The sequence below is a fragment of the Sapajus apella genome, unplaced genomic scaffold (assembly GCF_009761245.1).
Source record: "Sapajus apella isolate SASKATOON/1434 unplaced genomic scaffold, GSC_monkey_1.0 scaffold82, whole genome shotgun sequence".
NCBI classification, from domain to species: Eukaryota; Metazoa; Chordata; class Mammalia; order Primates; family Cebidae; genus Sapajus; species Sapajus apella.
Window position 1 is genome coordinate 6,404,433 of NW_022437022.1, and position 17,768 is coordinate 6,422,200.

At 41.8% G+C, this 17,768-nt stretch overlaps 1 protein-coding gene across 1 annotated transcript in view; it reads right to left on the reverse strand.

Annotated features, from left to right (window-relative positions):
• SLC22A3 (solute carrier family 22 member 3) overlaps window positions 1-17,768 on the reverse strand; it is a 104,784-nt gene that overhangs the window by 1,680 nt on the left and 85,336 nt on the right. Inside the window, exons 6-10 of the mRNA XM_032253137.1 lie at window positions 12,994-13,091; window positions 12,660-12,874; window positions 7,087-7,195; window positions 6,215-6,327; window positions 1,944-2,043 (exon numbers count right to left, since the gene is read on the reverse strand). Of these exons, the coding sequence (XP_032109028.1) occupies window positions 1,944-2,043; window positions 6,215-6,327; window positions 7,087-7,195; window positions 12,660-12,874; window positions 12,994-13,091 (635 nt within the window). The remainder of the gene's footprint in view (window positions 1-1,943; window positions 2,044-6,214; window positions 6,328-7,086; window positions 7,196-12,659; window positions 12,875-12,993; window positions 13,092-17,768) is intronic.

A 17,768-nucleotide genomic window follows, 5' to 3' on the forward strand; every position in this document is an offset into this window, starting at 1 on the left:
ACTCATGCATAACTTGTCATGAAAACCCAACTCCAAGGTAACAACACAGTCTGTCTTCAGCCTCATTTTTTATCTGCATTCAGACCCTAGACAGGGGTTAGTTAACATTATAGCATTTAAGTTCTTTATGAATTGCTACTGAACTAACATATGTTTGGAAATGAGCTGTTAACATGAACAAAACCCAGCAGAAATGGTAAAATAATCCAATGTGATTTTAGAAGAGAAATGCTAACATGTTTTGGTACTTTAGCACTAAGTGATTTTTGTAGAGTAAATAATCATGGATCACAATTAATGTGCTTAATTTGTAACACTGTAAACCATACTTCTACTAGTTTTTTTTCACGTGTAGAGACTAGGTATAATTAATTAATGTAGCACACTTTGCATTATGAAAAATTATAAACAGAAAAAATTAGGAAGAATCTGTGTAACTTAAATTTTTGCTGGTATAATTCTTCATGCTTATATGTTAGTTGGGTATTGATTTTCCTTACACACCATTTAGACAACACCCCCTCCACCCACACTCCCCAAGCCAAAAAAAAAAAAAAAAGAAAAATCTCTTCCAGCTGTCTATTTTTAATGTGACTGAAGTGGTAGAAGAGTCTTGGCTTCAAAGGGTTTCCTTTTCTCCCATTATTTCCTGATGAGTTTGCAAAACTGACCCCTGGTTGGTTTGGGGATCAAGAATGAATGCATCACTCTCACTGTGTAAACAGACAGCATGTTATAGTATTTATACTATAACATGTATAGTTATATACAGTCAATGGAATAGAATCAAAGGGAAGAAAGCTGTTCCCCAGTATTTTTGATATATCAAAAATATTTAGAGCTCCATATCCTTAATTCCTAGGTCATTATTAAGTTTGCTTTTTTAGTTTTTAAATTAGCTTCTAAACCATTTTTTAAAACTACACAAACAACGCAAGACTATGTGTTCTAATTTTTCTAAAAAATCAAACAGTACAGAAGTCGCTGGCAAGAAAGTGATGGCCCTCCCTTCCCTGCCTCTCTTACAAGCCCATTTGTGTTCACAGACAACTTATATTATTATTTCACATCTTTTACTATACATTCTCATATTCATAGTCTCTATATTTTTAATTAAAAAATTTCAAACAAAATTAGAAAGAATACGTGTAATGTGAATTTTTTGTGATATAACGCCTCGTGTTAATATATTGGCTAGATATTAGCTTTTCCTATACACTATTTAAACACCACCCCCTTCTAAAACTCAATCTCTTTCTCTTTTCTCTATCTTCCTACTAATGTGTATTATTTATCTATAATCTATTATCTATCCACCTATCTATGCAGACATTATCTATCATCTATTATTTATCATTTATCTATGATTATCAACTAGTATATCTATCTACTATCATCCATCTATTATCTATTATCTATCATCTGTGTACCACCTGTCTTCCCATCCAGCTACAGGGAGACATTGCCTTTGGTTTTATTTTTTTATAAATACTATAATATGTTGTTCAGTGAATTTTCACTTTGTAATCAATCTTGAGAAGCTGCTTATGCCATTCCATCTAGTCAGACCTGACTCCTCCTCACTCTGTAGAGTAAGCCACACTGTTAATCCCCTGCTACTGCATGTCCCAGTGATTTCCACTTTTCCACGTCATCAGTTCCTTCTTTTAGATCACTTCTGACTCTTACGACCCTACATGGAAGTGCTTCTCTCTTCACAACCACGTTTAAAAAATAATGCCTATTCTTACATAGCTTTGGAGGGTTTTTTTTTTTTTTTTTTTTAACATTAGCCTTTTGTATCTACTTTGAATTTTTTTGCTTATGAGATGAGGATTTATTCTTATTTTTTCCCTATGGATATTCAATTTTCTCTACATCATTTGTTCACCAGTGGTTTGAAATGTTGCTTTAATTTAGGGAGCATGAATTTTGGACAGTACCTGCCAAGTTTTTCCACATCATCCACTGTCTCTGGCAGGGCAATACCCTTGGTTTCAGGCAAAAGCATCACAAGGCCACCACAGATGGATGCCAGGATACCTATGGAATAGGGGAAACATGTTACCACCCCAGGAAGACACAGCTGGGCCCTCTCCCATGGGCCTACTCACTCTAAAGCTGCCATGTTGCTCACTGGAGTAGCTGTCAGCCACAGCAACCTCTGCATCCCAGGTGCCCCGACTTTACCACAATTTGAAATATCCTCTCCCTTCCTCAAACTCTGAGCAGCACCAAGGCCCCTGTACACCTGGCAGCCATGAGTTTACTCTCACATCTCACAGTGATTGAATGCCTTCTCAGGGTCCAACACCCAAGGCCTCCCCTCCTGCATCGCAGGGAAACAGAGGTGCTGGAGGGAAGGCCCCTCCGTGCCTGCTCACTGACACTATCACTTACCTGCTCCTCTCCCTCCCACTCCTCCTGTCACCTTACAGTGAAGACTTGTCCTGGTGTCTGCCCCAGGACCAGCCTTCACCTAGGCCTGTCTCTTTGGGCTCCTCACTGTAGGTATCAACCCTTTCTCCAGTATCTTCAACCTATTGGGAGAAGCTTTCAGATCTTTTCTTTTTTTTTTTTTTTGGGGGGATGGAGTTTCACTCTTGTTACCCAGGCTGGAGTGCAATGGCGCGATCTCGGCTCACCGCAACCTCCGCCTCCTGGGTTCAGGCAATTCTCCTGCCTCAGCCTCCTGAGTAGCTGGGATTACAGGCACGTGCCACCATGCCCAGCTAATGTTTTGTATTTTTTTTAGTAGAGACGGGGTTTCACCATGTTGACTAGGATGGTCTCGATCTCTTGACCTTGCGATTCACCCGCCTCGGCCTCCCAAAGTGCTGGGATTACACAGATCTTTTCTGTTTGACTTCTCTCAATCTCACCTCATAAGTCCATTACCATCCTTTCTTTGTCTGCTCTCTAGAGCCAAAGTGCTTGAAAAGCCACCCTCTCCTATTTTCTCCACTTCTTTGTATCCTAGTGGTGTGCTGGTAAATGCCTAACAACCTGCTTTGGGCAACCAAGCCCTGATTGGCAGCATCTGCCAATGCACACAGTGTAAATGCTCCCACTGTGGGCCCTTGGGGCTACTGACACAACACCCCTGACTGAGCCACTAGGAAGAGATGCAGGAGCCCCATCAGTGGTGCTTCCACCATAAAGATGCAGCAGACACAACCTCGGAGCACAAGTAATACTGAAGATGTAGTAGATGGATTAGGAGCCGACGAGTGTTGCTAATAAATACTCAATTTATTTATTACCTCTGTTTCTCATATATTTAATATGATTTGCTTTTTAATGATACCTGTGCTTGACAACTGGCTTTAAAAATTCTGGAAAGTGTAGCTGATTTGCCTGTGTCTCCACCCAAATCTCATCTTGAATTGTAATTCCCATGTGTTGAGGGCGGGACCTGGTGGGTGGTGATCGGATCATGGGGGAGATTACCCCATGCTGCTCTCATGATGCTGAGTGAGTTCTCATGAGATCTGATGGTTTTGTAAGCGCCATGTCGGATGTTCCTTCTTCTCCTTCTGCCATGATTTCAAGTTTCCTGAGGCCCCCCCAGCCATGTGGAAGGAACTGTGAGTCAATTAAACCTCTTTGCTTTACAAATTACCCAGTCTCAGGCAGTTATTTATAGCAGTGGCAAACAGACTAATAATGGTAGCGGTCAGCCTTGGTGAGTGGGAAGTGCTAGCTCCAGCCCAGCACCATGCTCCAGGCCCTGCCTCTGCCTGCCGTCCCCTGGACTCAGCCTGGCTCTGCCCCAGCCAGGTTCCTTCTGCCTCTCGCTGGCCACCAGATCCACGTGTGCTACTCTCAGTCCTTAGGGTGGACCTGGTCTCATGCCCTGCTGTCTCGGGCTTCTCACCTGGTTTCCACTTCCTTGGTCACCTCCTCTCCTTCTGCCTAGGTCTGTCCCTTTTGCCACCCCTCAGGTCTCTGTCCTAGGCCTCTGTTTCCCTCTTGCTCTGTCCTGATTTTCTGGGGGACTTGGGCCACTCCCTCAGTTTCAACCATTCTCTACTGCCAGGTGGCTTCCAGCTCTTCATCCCGATGCCACACTTACCTCCTGAGTTCAACAGTGTTGAGCCTCCTGGTTTCTATTTCCACTTGAGCTCTTCCAGGTGCCTCAAAGTGTGCACAGCCAACACAGAGTCCCATCACCCTGCAGACCCCCAGCCTTGCTGCCCCACTTCCTGTGCCACCAACATCTCCCCAGGTGCCTGGGCTTTCCAGCTCACCATGCCCTCTCCCTGTGCTCATCAGTGGCCCCATCTTGCCCAGCTGGCTTCTAAGATGTTTATTCAATGTGTCCACCCTCTCCATTCCCATTTCCACTCCCTTATTAGAAGAAGCCACTGAGATCGCCTCTAGATGACATTCATAAATTATCACCGCCAGTGACAAAATATCTGCCATCAGAGGGACGATGCTGGGGTCCTTCCAACCCACTTGCATATCTGTGTTTCTACCATGCAAGGCCAGCTGTGTTCACCCCAGGGTGAAACTGTCCGGTTGCTTTCCACTGCTATGTGGATAAAGAGCAAAGCCTTGGGCATGTGTGTGAGGCCCTTCCAGATCTGGCCCCTACCCTGTCCTGGCGCCGCCTCCCTTCAGGCTCAACTCACACCTGCACTCCATCCTCTAGCGCTGGGTGCTTAAGATGTGACATCTTCTTACTTTGAACTTTCCACTGCCTGGAGCACAGCCAGCCCCTCTCAGCCTAGACATTGCTTCCTTCCTCCCTGGCCTGCTCCCCTCCACTCAGGGGTCAAGGGTCCCTGTGATCTATTCTCATAGCAGCCTCTGTTTTCAGGGTGTCAGCAGTTGTCACTGAGTTTTTAGAAATTCAGCTGTCTCCCCTTGCAGTCTCAGCCCTGCCTGCCTGCCTGCCACTGGGCCGTGGGCTACAGTCCCGAAGGTCATGTGCTGTGTCTCCGGATTACTCTGTCTGCTGGAAAGTGGCACTTTCTGCTTTTTCATGCTGACCACAGAATTAATGCTCAGCTTGATGACCAAATCCCATACAGCAATTTGAGGTGATCCTCTATTGAGGCCATGGTGTCAAGTGGTAGAAACTGACTCTCTGTCCCTCACACTCTCAAAGGACTTTTGCATGAATCAGAAGGTCAGTCCTCATGGGCTCAGTATTTTTCTTCAAATTTCAACTGCTGAACAATAAATGAAAAACATTCTCTACCAGGAATAAGGAAGGAGAGGTGGAGAAATGTTTGGGGAAGAAAGGGGCCAACCCGTATCCTTTACTGCTGAGGAGGGGGTAGTGAGTGTGTGAAACCCAGGCAGGACAGTTGGAGCAGCCCTGAAAACGTGGCCACTGAATTCCCCAAGGTCCCTCCTAGACTGTGAGTCTGTCCCTTCGCAAGTCCTAGGGAAGCTGGAGGTGGGGGGAGGGGTGCCCTCGAGGGACCTGGAAGAAGTGATGGAATGTGTGCCACGGATCCTGCGTCCCCTGCTCCCTCAGCATGGTATTTTTAGCATCAAAGCAAATGAAGATACGATGTCAATAGACAGAGAACACCAGAAATACAATTAGTCATTAGGCTTATTTTTGTTATTTTCATTATTTATTTATTTTAGAGATAGGGTCTCACTCTGTTGCCCAGACTGGAGTGCAATGGTGCAATCAGCTGACTGCAGCCCTGATCCTGCTGCCTCAGCATCCTGAGTAGCTGGGACTACAGGCACCCGTGGATCACCATGCCTAGCTAAGTTTTTAATTTTTGTCGAGACAGAGTCTTGCTATGTTGCCCAAGCTGGTCTTGAGCTCCTGGGCCCGTTCAATCCTCCCACCTTGGTCTTACATGCATGAACCACTGCACCTGGCCCTCATTTTTAAATATGTTGAAGATTTAGTTTAGTCCCTTGAAAATTATTGGTTCTCTTCTCTAACACCATCAGAGTTTCATAGCATTGAACTCAGAACCCAAAGAAAGAATGCTAATTGAACATTATTTATCACCACCATTTAATATGAAGTATATTAAAACCATTCATTAGAATTCAATCGACTCCTCAAAATTGAAATAGTTGTTATAATAAGATGAAATGAACATCATAACTATCAGTGGAATAGTTATTATAATGAAATGAATGTCATCATTATCAAAACTAATAATTATTATAGGTTTCTATTAATACAAAGAACGTAGATGAAAGCTCTTAAGAATAGCAAATGAGTTCTTACCAAAGATGATCAGAGGTAGTTCTAGCCACACAGCTGCCAGCCGAAAGAGCAGAAACGGGGCTATGATTCCCCCAAAATCACACAGACCTGAACAAAGCGAAACTCCAAAATTTCTGTTGAATGAAAAGTCATTTTAAATAAAAACGATTTCAATAAATGACTTCAAGATAATCAACATATTCCGACATACTAAATGACAAAGAAAGTGTGATATTTTCATTTTCTTTGAAAACGACTACTCTCGTGAACGCTAAGCAAAACATTTCCATTCTATTCTGCACGTTTCACAGTGAGGCTAGTGAAGAAGTCTCCAGCGTGGGTGGGGATTGTTATCCATCAGCAACCCACTGCCCTGCCGGCTGTGGGTCACTTTGTGCCACTTTTGTTTCCTCGCATGGGGGCGAAGTGTGCCCAGGGAATACTTCCCCAGCAGAGGAGGTTGATTCGCACTAGTCCGTGCACACTATTTTATTTCATCCTTCATAAACAGCTGCTCACCACTGCAATGCACATAATGCAGTCAAAAGAGAGGCTATAGCCGTGTGGCAGGTGGCACTGATGGATGCAGATTTAATCCACAGTCTAAGCAAAGGCACCTAGAGGTCTTCTGATTCCAAGTCCAATGCCTTTCCAAAAACCGTTACAATGTGTGAAGATACTCATATGAGAAATACTTCTATCACAAAATGCAGCAGACAGTAATGCAGAAAGCGGTGATAACTCAAAGCGTATCTTCTTTACTGGCTGGATTCAGTGCAGACTAATAGATCACCGAGCTAAGGAAGCGATTTCACAGTTTTCAACGAAATCAACTTAAAACAGTGGTTTACAGAGTTACGTAGGAGAAACTATAACATGTTTGTTAGAATTACCGTAATGTTGTTGGGTACAATTCTGAATTTACCAAATAAACAATTTCAAAGGCCATGGTTATCCCTAGTCTTCCCAGGGTAGCCACTGTGGTCCTCAACCATGGTATTCCTGCAAACACAGAAAGTTTGGAAGGGAGGAGTTAAGGGTCTGAGTTCATTAACATTTTACAGAACAACAAAAGGTATTTGCTTAGTGACTTCCAGCCTGAAGTCTTTGCCAATTTTAAGCACAAATGAGAGAAACTTCTAATAGTGGAGCCAGACTTCAGCAACAGCGAAACTAGATGGTGCTAGATGTCTTTCTAAGGAGGCTGGATTATAGGAAGTACACTTCAAGAATGGTGTGTTGAGCATTGGAGCACTACATTGGAACATTGTCTCGGGAAATGCCCTCCTAGAGAGTTGGAGCACACTGGCATTGGTCTAGGAGGTAGTTTCCAGTCGTGCCTTTGAGTCCCCATGTTCCCATAGCTGGTGCCCAGCTGTCCTCTCTGTGCATACCTTGCAGTGATGACACACGGAATAGCCATTCCCAGCACACCAGGATAGCTCCTCATGAGCTGATCTTGGTTTCTAGAGTGGAGCAGGCTTTGAGGACTGGGATCTTTGGAAGGGGACATCCGTTCTGTGTGTTACCACGAAGGCAAATGTCACTCATTGTCTTCCTCATCCTCCATTGTACTACTTCTCTCAAGAAAGCATCCACAAGGAGCCACATTCGTCAATGCTAATTGGTTCATCCATTTTAAAATGAACTGTTTTAGGACTGCTCTGGTTGTAGGAAGGTAGTTTCCTTTCCTCCCTAGTAACTAGTGGGAAATGCCAAACATTCACTATCAAACATTTTCTTTCTTTTGTGTTTTAAGGGCAGAGGAGTTCACCATTTTTACTCTAAAAAGTCACTGCTCTAGCTTTCCTAGGAGTTGTGCAATTGATGTCATCCTTTCCTAGAGGATTTGGTATTGAGGACATATGCCTGCATGAACATGATCATATCTGCTCTCCAAGCAAAACGAAGCATGTCTAGTGTTCGTGTGCCTTTCCTTTTGCCTTTGTACCCACACGTATGCTCATTTAGCACTAAATCATCCTCCCATGTTTTATGAGAATTATTGAAGCTTCCTGAATATATGATTTTTTAGTAGAAAGATAGTCATGAATGAAGAGGATGAAAGAAGAGAATCAAGCTCAGTAGACTTTTTTCTGTGTGTTCTCTCTAGAGAATAGCCATGTTAAAAAAAAAAAAAAGCTAAAACTCATTAAATAAAACAATTGCCCAGGAGGGCAAGTGGAAGGAAAAGATGGTTCAAGAATCCAAACCATTTCTGAGAGTCTAGAGTTTACTCATTTTGACTGCAAACTGGCTGAGGACATCCTGGTGCACTTGATGTTTTTCCCAGATGACCTGTAGCTGTCATGCTAATGGTTACATCAGGCAGTGGGGAAGGCAGAGCTGTGCTGATGTGCTGGACCCCCGTCTGCTCTGGCACAGAAGGGTTGTCAGCATGTGTAATCTAGGGTTTGCTTCTTTAAGAAGGCCAAGAAAAGGTGTGTGAGGGGGGACTAGGAAATGCATTCCACCCCATCTTTCAATCAGCATCTTTCAATGAGTACTGGGAGTGGAAAGTGGGAGCAGAGGCTCAGATTCCCTGGGCCCCAGCCTGATGAAAGCATCTCCTGCTGCTTCTCGGCTGCAGTGAAGGCCACCTGCTACCTGGGAAACAGCTTCACTATCCAGGTTGGGTTCTTCCACTGTAGGTTTCTTTTCACTAAATCAGGATTGCTCTAAAATTGAGTCCCACTGACAAATTCAAGGGCAATTTGGGTTTATAACTGAGGCGAGGTCTGTTTGATGGAATAATCCAAACAAAAACCCAGAGATCAAATTAAAACACACACTACCATCATAAACATATGTGGCTAACTTGGAAAAATCACCAGTCAATTCAGTAAAACAGTCAGAAAATGCCAAGTTGCCCCACTTGTGGAGACGTGGACTGTCCTGCATGTTGACCTTAATCTGAAAGACTCTCAGCTCTTTTCCAAGCTGTAGAGTCCAGTATCAAACTATACTGGGACAGAGTTTGTCAAAATGTGTAGCCAAAGGGAAGTTTCTAAGGCATTGCGTGGTTCATTAACTAAAAATTGAAAAGAAAACTATTGGGAAGTATGAATAATTATAGATGCACACAAATATTCTTGATTCCAGTAACCAGCTAAATTCATTTTTAGGTGGCCATAGATGTCTCTTGGTAGCAATGACAAAAACCACAAGGCAATTTAAAAATGAGTACTGAAACTAAAATTGTCATCCACAGAGTTATATGAGAACAAAGAAAATGTTTTCTTCTGAATGTGGATTTGGTCAAGGTACTAGAGATTATTGGGAATAATACCTCAATTACCGAAGAAAAGATAAAGACATATCTCCTCTGAATGGACCATCTACTCTGAATTCTGAAATAAAGTTTAGTGAGAAATCCTAGTAGAAATGTCTAAATTAAGATATGTAAACTTACTTTGCACTTAAGAAAAATAAAAGTAGAAGACAAGTTTTCCAGTTCAAGAAGATGACTTATCCAAACTGCCAGGTTTGTGGCCATCCTAAATAAACCCAAATTAAAGATGGCAGATGGGTGTGGATAAAGAAAGGTCTTTATTTTCCAGACAATAATAAGCACTCAGAAATTTGGTCTAGAAGCAGTGAGTCCGAGATGAGGATACAGCCAGAAATATTATTTCTTTTTCCGGAATTTCATTCTTTAGACCATGAAAAGTTGGGTCGAGTGGAAGGAAAGCTGATTAGTATTTGCCGTGGGACAATTTTAAAGCTGGTTTCTCCAAAAGCTCATCTGTATTCTCCCCAGGGGCTGGCAACCTACCGCTGTTGTCAGGAATGGCTGAACAGAAAAGCCTTTCTCATCCTAATTAACCAGTCCCTGGAATTGAGTCCAATGGGTCTTTAAATTGGAAGGACTCAAGGGAGGATCCTCTGTTAACATTTGGAACTCAGTTTAGGGCTTTGAAATTTATTCCTGCAAGTCAGTCATGATTGACATATGACTATAAAAACGACCAAGTCTGCAGAAGTTAAAAATAAAATGTCTAGAATAAGAGCAATTAGCTTTCAGTCTTGCTGAGAACAATTCTAAAGCTTCAATCAGGAAATTATAAAATAAAACTGGTTAGACAAAGGAGAAAAGTCTATTTTTGGTGTTACATTTTCCAACATATGAAAGTATTCTCTACAAAATACTTTTATGACTATCTGCCTAGTTACTTCAATCTTGATTTGGACACACAGTCTTGAATGCTTTCTGGGGTCATTCCAAATGCAACAGACACTAAAGTCATCCCAATCAGTCTAGGACCAGAGAAAATCTTCTAGAGTGAAGTGTACATACCTCATGAAATGGGGGATCACACTTAATTCAAGCATCTTTCTCTCTGCATTTCTAATTTCACATGCAATGAATGTTTCATTCCCAGTCCACATACGATGAGAACAGAAGACCTCGTCTTAGGGAGCTAGAGTTTTATGTTATATCCAAAGTACCAAAGTGAAATAGAACAGTAACATCTCCAATGCTTGCAACTTTTCACTCTTCTTAAATTATACAATTCTGAGGGCAGGAATTATGTCTATCTTGTTCAGCTCTCCATTCCCCTCCTAGTTCAGTGGCTGGCAATTAATTGATACTGAATAGACATGTATTAAAAGATAGCTATTGTACAGATTCTCCAACTCTTAGAATATGTTAACTTCATGTAGTGGGTTGAACAGTGTCTCCCAAAATTTGTGTCTACCTGGAAACTCCAGGCTACCACATTTGGAAATAAGGTCTTAGCAGATGTGATTAGTTAAGGTGACACAGGTGGAGAAGAGAATGTCCTATGAATATGGAGACAGAGATTGGAGTGACCCCAAAAAGCTGCAAGGATTACCAGAGAGAGGCATGAACAGACCCTCTCCCAGGACCCCTGGACGGAAGCACCCCTGGATGCCTTGATTCCAGACTCCCAGCCTCCACACCCCTGAGAGCATAAATGTCTGTTGTTTCAAGCCTCCGAGTTTGCGGTAGTTATTACAGCAGCCCTGGGAAGCGAATGCACTCAAGGAAAACAAGAGGGTGGTTGCTATTTATCAGCAAACATTCCAACATGTCAGGGGACTTGTACATTGTGTGTGTGTGTGTGTGTGTGTGTGTATGTGTGTTCCGAATACTGGTATTCCTGTAATTTTATTCAAATAGGGTCTACCTGCGGTTTTAAGAATTCATAAACCTTCATTTAATTAATAAGCTCATCTGTAAATGTCTGACTGTTTTGACTTGCACTATGTTATTTGTTTTTTGGCTAGTCCTCAGAGGATTCTCAAAGAAAGACAGCCTTTCTTGTGCAGACACAAAGGACGTCCAGAGCATCCAGCTTTCTCTGTACTACCCACTTCACCCCTCCTTGGACAGGAAAATGATGAACCTGCTCTACTTCACACATTTCCCCGTGATGTGAAGCCCTCCTCTTCCCAGCCCCTGGTGTGCTCTAGGGTGGGATCTCCTGGGTGCTGCTCACCACACACCGGGAGTCACTGCACCCTCTGCTTCCTTCTGGCCTGCACCCCATCCACCAGGCATGGAGCTCTGAAAAATTTAACTCTGCAACATCTCTGAAATGAAATTACCCTTCTCATGTAGGTCTGACTGCCCCGATTGTAACTCCTGCTCTCAGCATCTCCCCCTGCCCATAGCCATCTCTAAACTGCTACAGTTATGCTGAGCTCACTCCTCCTCCGGAAGCTCACAGGAAGACCTGCAGGGCTGGTCATGCTGGTGACAGCCCATCTCTCAGGCTCCTTGCCTGGATTCCAGTCACAGCAACGACCCCTCAGTTCCTGAATGCACAAAGGTGTTTCATACTTCTGGAAGCTGTTCTCTAGTTTGGAAATATCTGTCCTCTCCCTCCCCAGTATCTGGCACATTTGATTCTTCGGTCATGCTAAGTTCCCACTGATGGGAAGCTTTTCTTGAATCCCTTTGTGGATTCATCACTTCTCCCCAACCTATTTTTTTATATTTCTAAATCTTGTAAATAATTCATGACAATGAGAATCGTGACAGTCTTAAAGGATATGTATCCCTTAATAGATTGTGAACCACTCGAAGTTAAGAACTGTGGTTTTTGTCTATGTGTAACCTCAGCATTTAGCATGGTGCCAGCAGCATGGCACAGGCTCAGGAAATAAGTTAAACAACATCAGAGATATTACAAAAGTAAGTCACATAAAAGGTGATTAATAGAAACTGCATCACTATCAGCTAGATTGGGCACAATGTCTATTTCATTCATAAATCATCTTAATTGAGAAAAGAGAATCATCTACAGAACTCATCTCTTATCTTCAAAGATTTTACACTGATTAAGCAGAAAATGGAGTGACATCATGAAAGCTTGCCTGGTACCAAGACTGTGATTCGATTGCACATTTCCTGAAAACATGTGGCTCCCTATACTTGATTGTGGATTTAACGTGTTTTCAAGTTCATTGACTGCCAAACAGATGTGGGGTAAGTTACCTTCTGGTAAGAACGCAGTGACAAGGCATGCCACCCCTGCCACTATATTGCTTGCCGCGAAGGGGAGGCGTCGTCCAAGGCGCTCAATGGTTAGTAAAATCAAGAGAGCTCCTGGCAGTTCCACCACTCCCGAGATGAAAAAGTCTATATAGAGGTTGCCTCCTATAATTCCCAGGCGCATTACAAGTCCTTGATACACCACTGCGCTTGTGAACCTGTAGCAACATTGAAAGACACCAGAGAACAAGTAAGAGGTAACTTCAAGCTGATTTGAAGGAAGGGATGTGTTGTAAATTTAACACAAGTTTTGAAATCCATCACAAGTCAAACTTACCAAGCAAACATAAGAATAAGTGTACATTTCCTCATTTGGGGAGTTCTCACCAGATCTAAAAAGGATGGATTACTAACTTCCTCATCTGTAACAGTGATCTATATAAGAAAAGCAGATTTCAGTAGCAATAGACAGCAAAAAACACCTGCATAGTATAGACTTGTCATTAACCGGAATCAAATGGTCTTACTGAAGTGAATAGGGGCTTTCATAACATCTCAAAACTCGAGAATTGACATGCTTGTACTCTGGCATTTTGAACGTGTCAAATTCACAGACAGGATTACTGCACTGAGAATCTGTTCTTAGGATAATCACTTTATGCTAAACTGCTCTGTGTGTTCTAAAGTAAAATACAAGTGCACATTTATTAAATTGGGGAAAATGAGTCAGGGTGGGTAAAGCAAGTGGGATCCAACCAACTAAGGGTTTGTTTATAAACTAAATCCTCAAATCTGACTTTCACAAACAAAACAATGTCAAGTTTAAGAGCAGGCACCAAAGGTATTATTTTGCTTTTTTCCATTTATTGTAATCTAGCATCTTTTTGATCCAGAAAAATTCAGCTCATCTCTAATGGGCTGTCCAAGTAGTTGATCTTTTCAGTTCAAGTCAAGAAATACTGCTATTGGCCAACTACGTACAAGACACTCTTGTGTCTGTACTACCAAGACACATTCGTCTTCTACATTTTAACATCTCTTATTTGGAAGGTGTCCTACAACTGAGCTGAGAAGAAGGCAATGTGCCCCAGTTTAAACAACATGGTTTCTCTTACTTTGTGGTGCATAAAATGCCTGTGTGTCTTAAAATCAATAGTGTCTAGAGTCAACAAAACAGTAGTTTCCATGACAATGCCCGTGGAAGACTGCTGATTGATTCCATCAGCATTCTTCCCTTCCCTCTTTTGAGAATACATAGAATTTTAGTTGAGCATATGGCAGCCTAGTGAGAGTCATTTTTTTCTAGCCTTTTTTTCAACTATGAGTGGCACTGTGACTAAGACCTCAGCAATAAGGTGGTTGTGGGCGTCATGTGTATAAGTTATAGGTCTCGGCATTTAAAAAGAAAATAGCTTGCTGGAAGAAGATGCCAGTGAGCTTCAACCATGCAAGCTAGTAGATGTCATGGTGGAGATGCAAGATAAATGGAAGTCAGGCCCTGGAGGGTCTCATGGAGCAGAGCTGCCTGCTAGAGCTGGGCTGCTCACCTCTGGGTGGATGTGCTAAAGAGAAAGACACTTTTCAGGGCCTTTGTTTCATTAGTAAGTTGACCTGGATCTTAACTAATACAATCCCTATTAAGATAACCTCTGGGCTGGGCACAGTGGCTCATGCTTATAATCCCAGTGCTTTGGCAGGCTGAGGAGGGTGGATCATGAAGTCAGGAGTTCGAGACCGGCCTAGCCAACATGGTGAAAACCCGTCTCTATTAAAAATAAAAAAAAATAGCTAGGCATGGTGACAGGTGCCCATAATCCCAGCTACTTGGGAGGCTGAGGCAGGAGAATCACTTGAACCCAGGAGGCAGAGGTTGCAGTGAGCTGAGATGGTGCCATAGCACCCCAGCCTGGGCAACAGAGCAAGACTCCATCTCAAAATAAATAAATAAATAAATAAATAAATAAAAATTGAAAAAAGAAAAGAAGAAGATCACCCCTGAACTAACCTTCTAAATTTGAAAACCCCAATGAGGGAGTTTTCTGTGTCTAGTTAACCTTTGCTGCTCCCAAAACAATATAGGAGTATCAAAAGTGATAGATAAGAAGTCAACATATTACACAAATATATTACTATATAGTTTGTTGCCAAAATGTTTTCTACAATTTATTTCTATGTGTTAACACATTAAAATGGCTAGTGTCTATGCAGTGTGTTATATTAAATTCTGGACTAAGCACTTTACCTGGATTATTTTATTTAAGTCTCATCAAAGCTCTATAAAGTTAGTACTTTCATTAATCCCATTTTATAAATAAGGGAAACAAAGCTTAGGACTTTAAGGAGTAAATAGTAGGGAGCTAAACCAACCAGGATTTGAGACCAGGCAATTGATTGGTGAGCCTGTGCTCCGCATGCTCCTGATCCCCACATGGCACTACTGAATACGTAGAAAGCTTTTCATTCTAGAAACATTCTTGATAGTTGATGGTCACAGCTATATATTTTTAAACTAAGACACTGTGCACTTGACCTAAAACTGAGTCTTTAATTAAAACATTGTTTTATGAAAAAGATTTGACTAGATAATTTAGATTATAAAGATCTTTAAATCTGGGATTAAAACCACCCATCCTGCGAGGACAGTATTCCTGCATGGAAGTATCATCGCCGACTCGTTCCCATGAGTCTCTCCTTTTACTGAGGGTTTTTCCATAATTCAGACTTGGGGCTGCCCAGCAGTGTTAGTCTCAGACTCTTCTTTCTCCAGGGATTCCCTGACAAGATCCCTTGTCTACATATCTGTCATCACCACTGTCCACTCAGCACATACAAGTGACAACACTTTTTTCTTTGCCTTTCAAAAGGAATATTCACAGCAATTTATTATTGGCTCTCTTTTATTTCCTCTTCAGTCTTCTGCTGCAAGCTATGACTTCTAACCACTAGCTACAAGTCTGAACAAATTCACTCTCAGCTTCCGATTCCAACATCCCAGAGTTGAAGGGAAATTATACATCACATATTTCAAGATCTCTTGTCAGTCCAGGTAGATAGTTTGACTTTTTCATTAAATTTTTTTTTTTTTTTCTGATAGGATCTCTCTCTGTCACCCAGGCTGGAGTATAGTGGTGTAATCATGACTCACTGCAGCCTCAACCTCCCTGGCTCAAGCAATCCTCCCACCTCAGCCTCCTGAGTAGCTGAGACCACAGGTGCATGCCATAGCACCTGGCTAATTATATTATTATTATTATTAGTAGTAGTAGTAGTAGTAGTAGTGGTAGTAGAGACAGAGTCTTGCTGTGCTGTCCAGGCTGGTCTTGAACTTCTGGGCTTGAACAATCCTCCTAACTCAGCTTCCCAAAATGTTGGGATTACAGGCATTAGCCATCATGCTCAGCCTAATTTGACATTTAAACACATTGGTAGATTTTTCAGTTGTTCATGATTCTTCACTGCTTTTAGGTGATAAAATAAAGGAGCATCTCTGGCTTTCACATTAGCTCTGTAGATATTGCCTTTCTCTGGCAGATCTCCAGTTACTCAGTGACCACAGAATTATGACATGTTAGATTTTGACAAGAAAATAAAGATCTTACGTTTTAACCTAGAGGTTGGCAAACTTTTTCTGCAAAGGGCCATATATGAAATGCTTTTGGTTTTGTGAGCTCTAAGACCTCTGTTGGAACTACCTAACTTTAACATTGTAGTGTGAAAGCAGTCATAGACAATACATAAATGAGTTCCAACAAACTTTATTTACAAAAACAGGTTACCCGCATATCTGATCTGCAAGCTGTAGTTTGCTGACCCCTGAAAGAGGAGGCTTAGTGCTGGAGGAACTTATACAGATACTGCTATCATTCCCATTACAGAGAGGAAGAAGTTGAGGTGGAGAACAGCTACGTACCTATCCCAAGAAGGACAGTCAGTAAGAAAATGAACCAGGAGGTTGATACCAAATTCTGTATTTTTAACCATTATGCTGTAATGTGTCTGCAGTACATAGAATATAATATTTATTGTTTACAAGTATGCTGTATCATTTTATTCTCTTAAAATTTAAGCCTACGTTATTTTTGTAACAAAAAAAAAATAGCTCACTTTTAGTCATGGACTTAAATTAGACACAGTGTACCTAATTGATGATTCCTTTCTCTTTTACTACACTCCCCCAAACCATCAATTCATATGTTTATGGGAGCTGACTCTGCTTCCAGTTGTAGGGGGAGGCCTGATTAGCTTAGGGTAATCCTATCCTTCATGTCACTGACCAAACACGTGATCCAATTTGAACCAATGAGAAATGGGTGTGCAACCCAATTTGGGCCAATGAGAAATGGACTTCTGGGAAAGTCCTTCATTGCTCTTAAGTCAGAAGTTCCTGAAGAAATCTTTTCTCCCTTCCTTCAAGGAATGAATGAGGAAATTGTGGGCTCAAATACATCTTAGCAGTCCATCTTATACAGATGGACAACAAGTCTTAAGATGAAGCTGTCCTGTCAGCCGAGTGGAGAGAGGGGAAGAAAACCATGGTTTAATAAGATTGTTGAGACCCTGGTCTAGCCAACTCTGAATGCTGCTGTCTTTAGAATTCCAGACACATGAGCCAGTGAATGTCCTTACTGTCCGAACCTCTTTAAGTTGGTTTTCTGTTACTTGTTGCCAAAAGCAGAACTATCTGAAGAATCCAATCCAGAACAATGCTTTTGCTTTAATAACTGAATATTTTAGGCAAAATATTTTTTAGTGAATAGTTAAAATAATTGCTTCTATTTTCCAATCCACTCCATAAAAATACTTGGTATTAGTCTTAATTTCAAACATTTAGGAGTTAAAACAGTAAACTTGTGGTCTGCTTTTCCAGACCACAAGTTTACTGCCTCATATATATCCTCTACCCCCACACACAAAAAAATACCAGGTGCTGATAACAAATGAAGGGAGGCAGGACCATGAAACCAATCTTCCCTTTCCAGTGAATGAAAGGATTAAGAGTACTTCCAAGCAAGTACGTATTTTGCTACATTTAAGGACAAATCCAGCTGCTCTTTGATTTACTAACATCTCCAGAGTGACGCAGATGTTCTGAAGGATAATCCACTTTCTAGG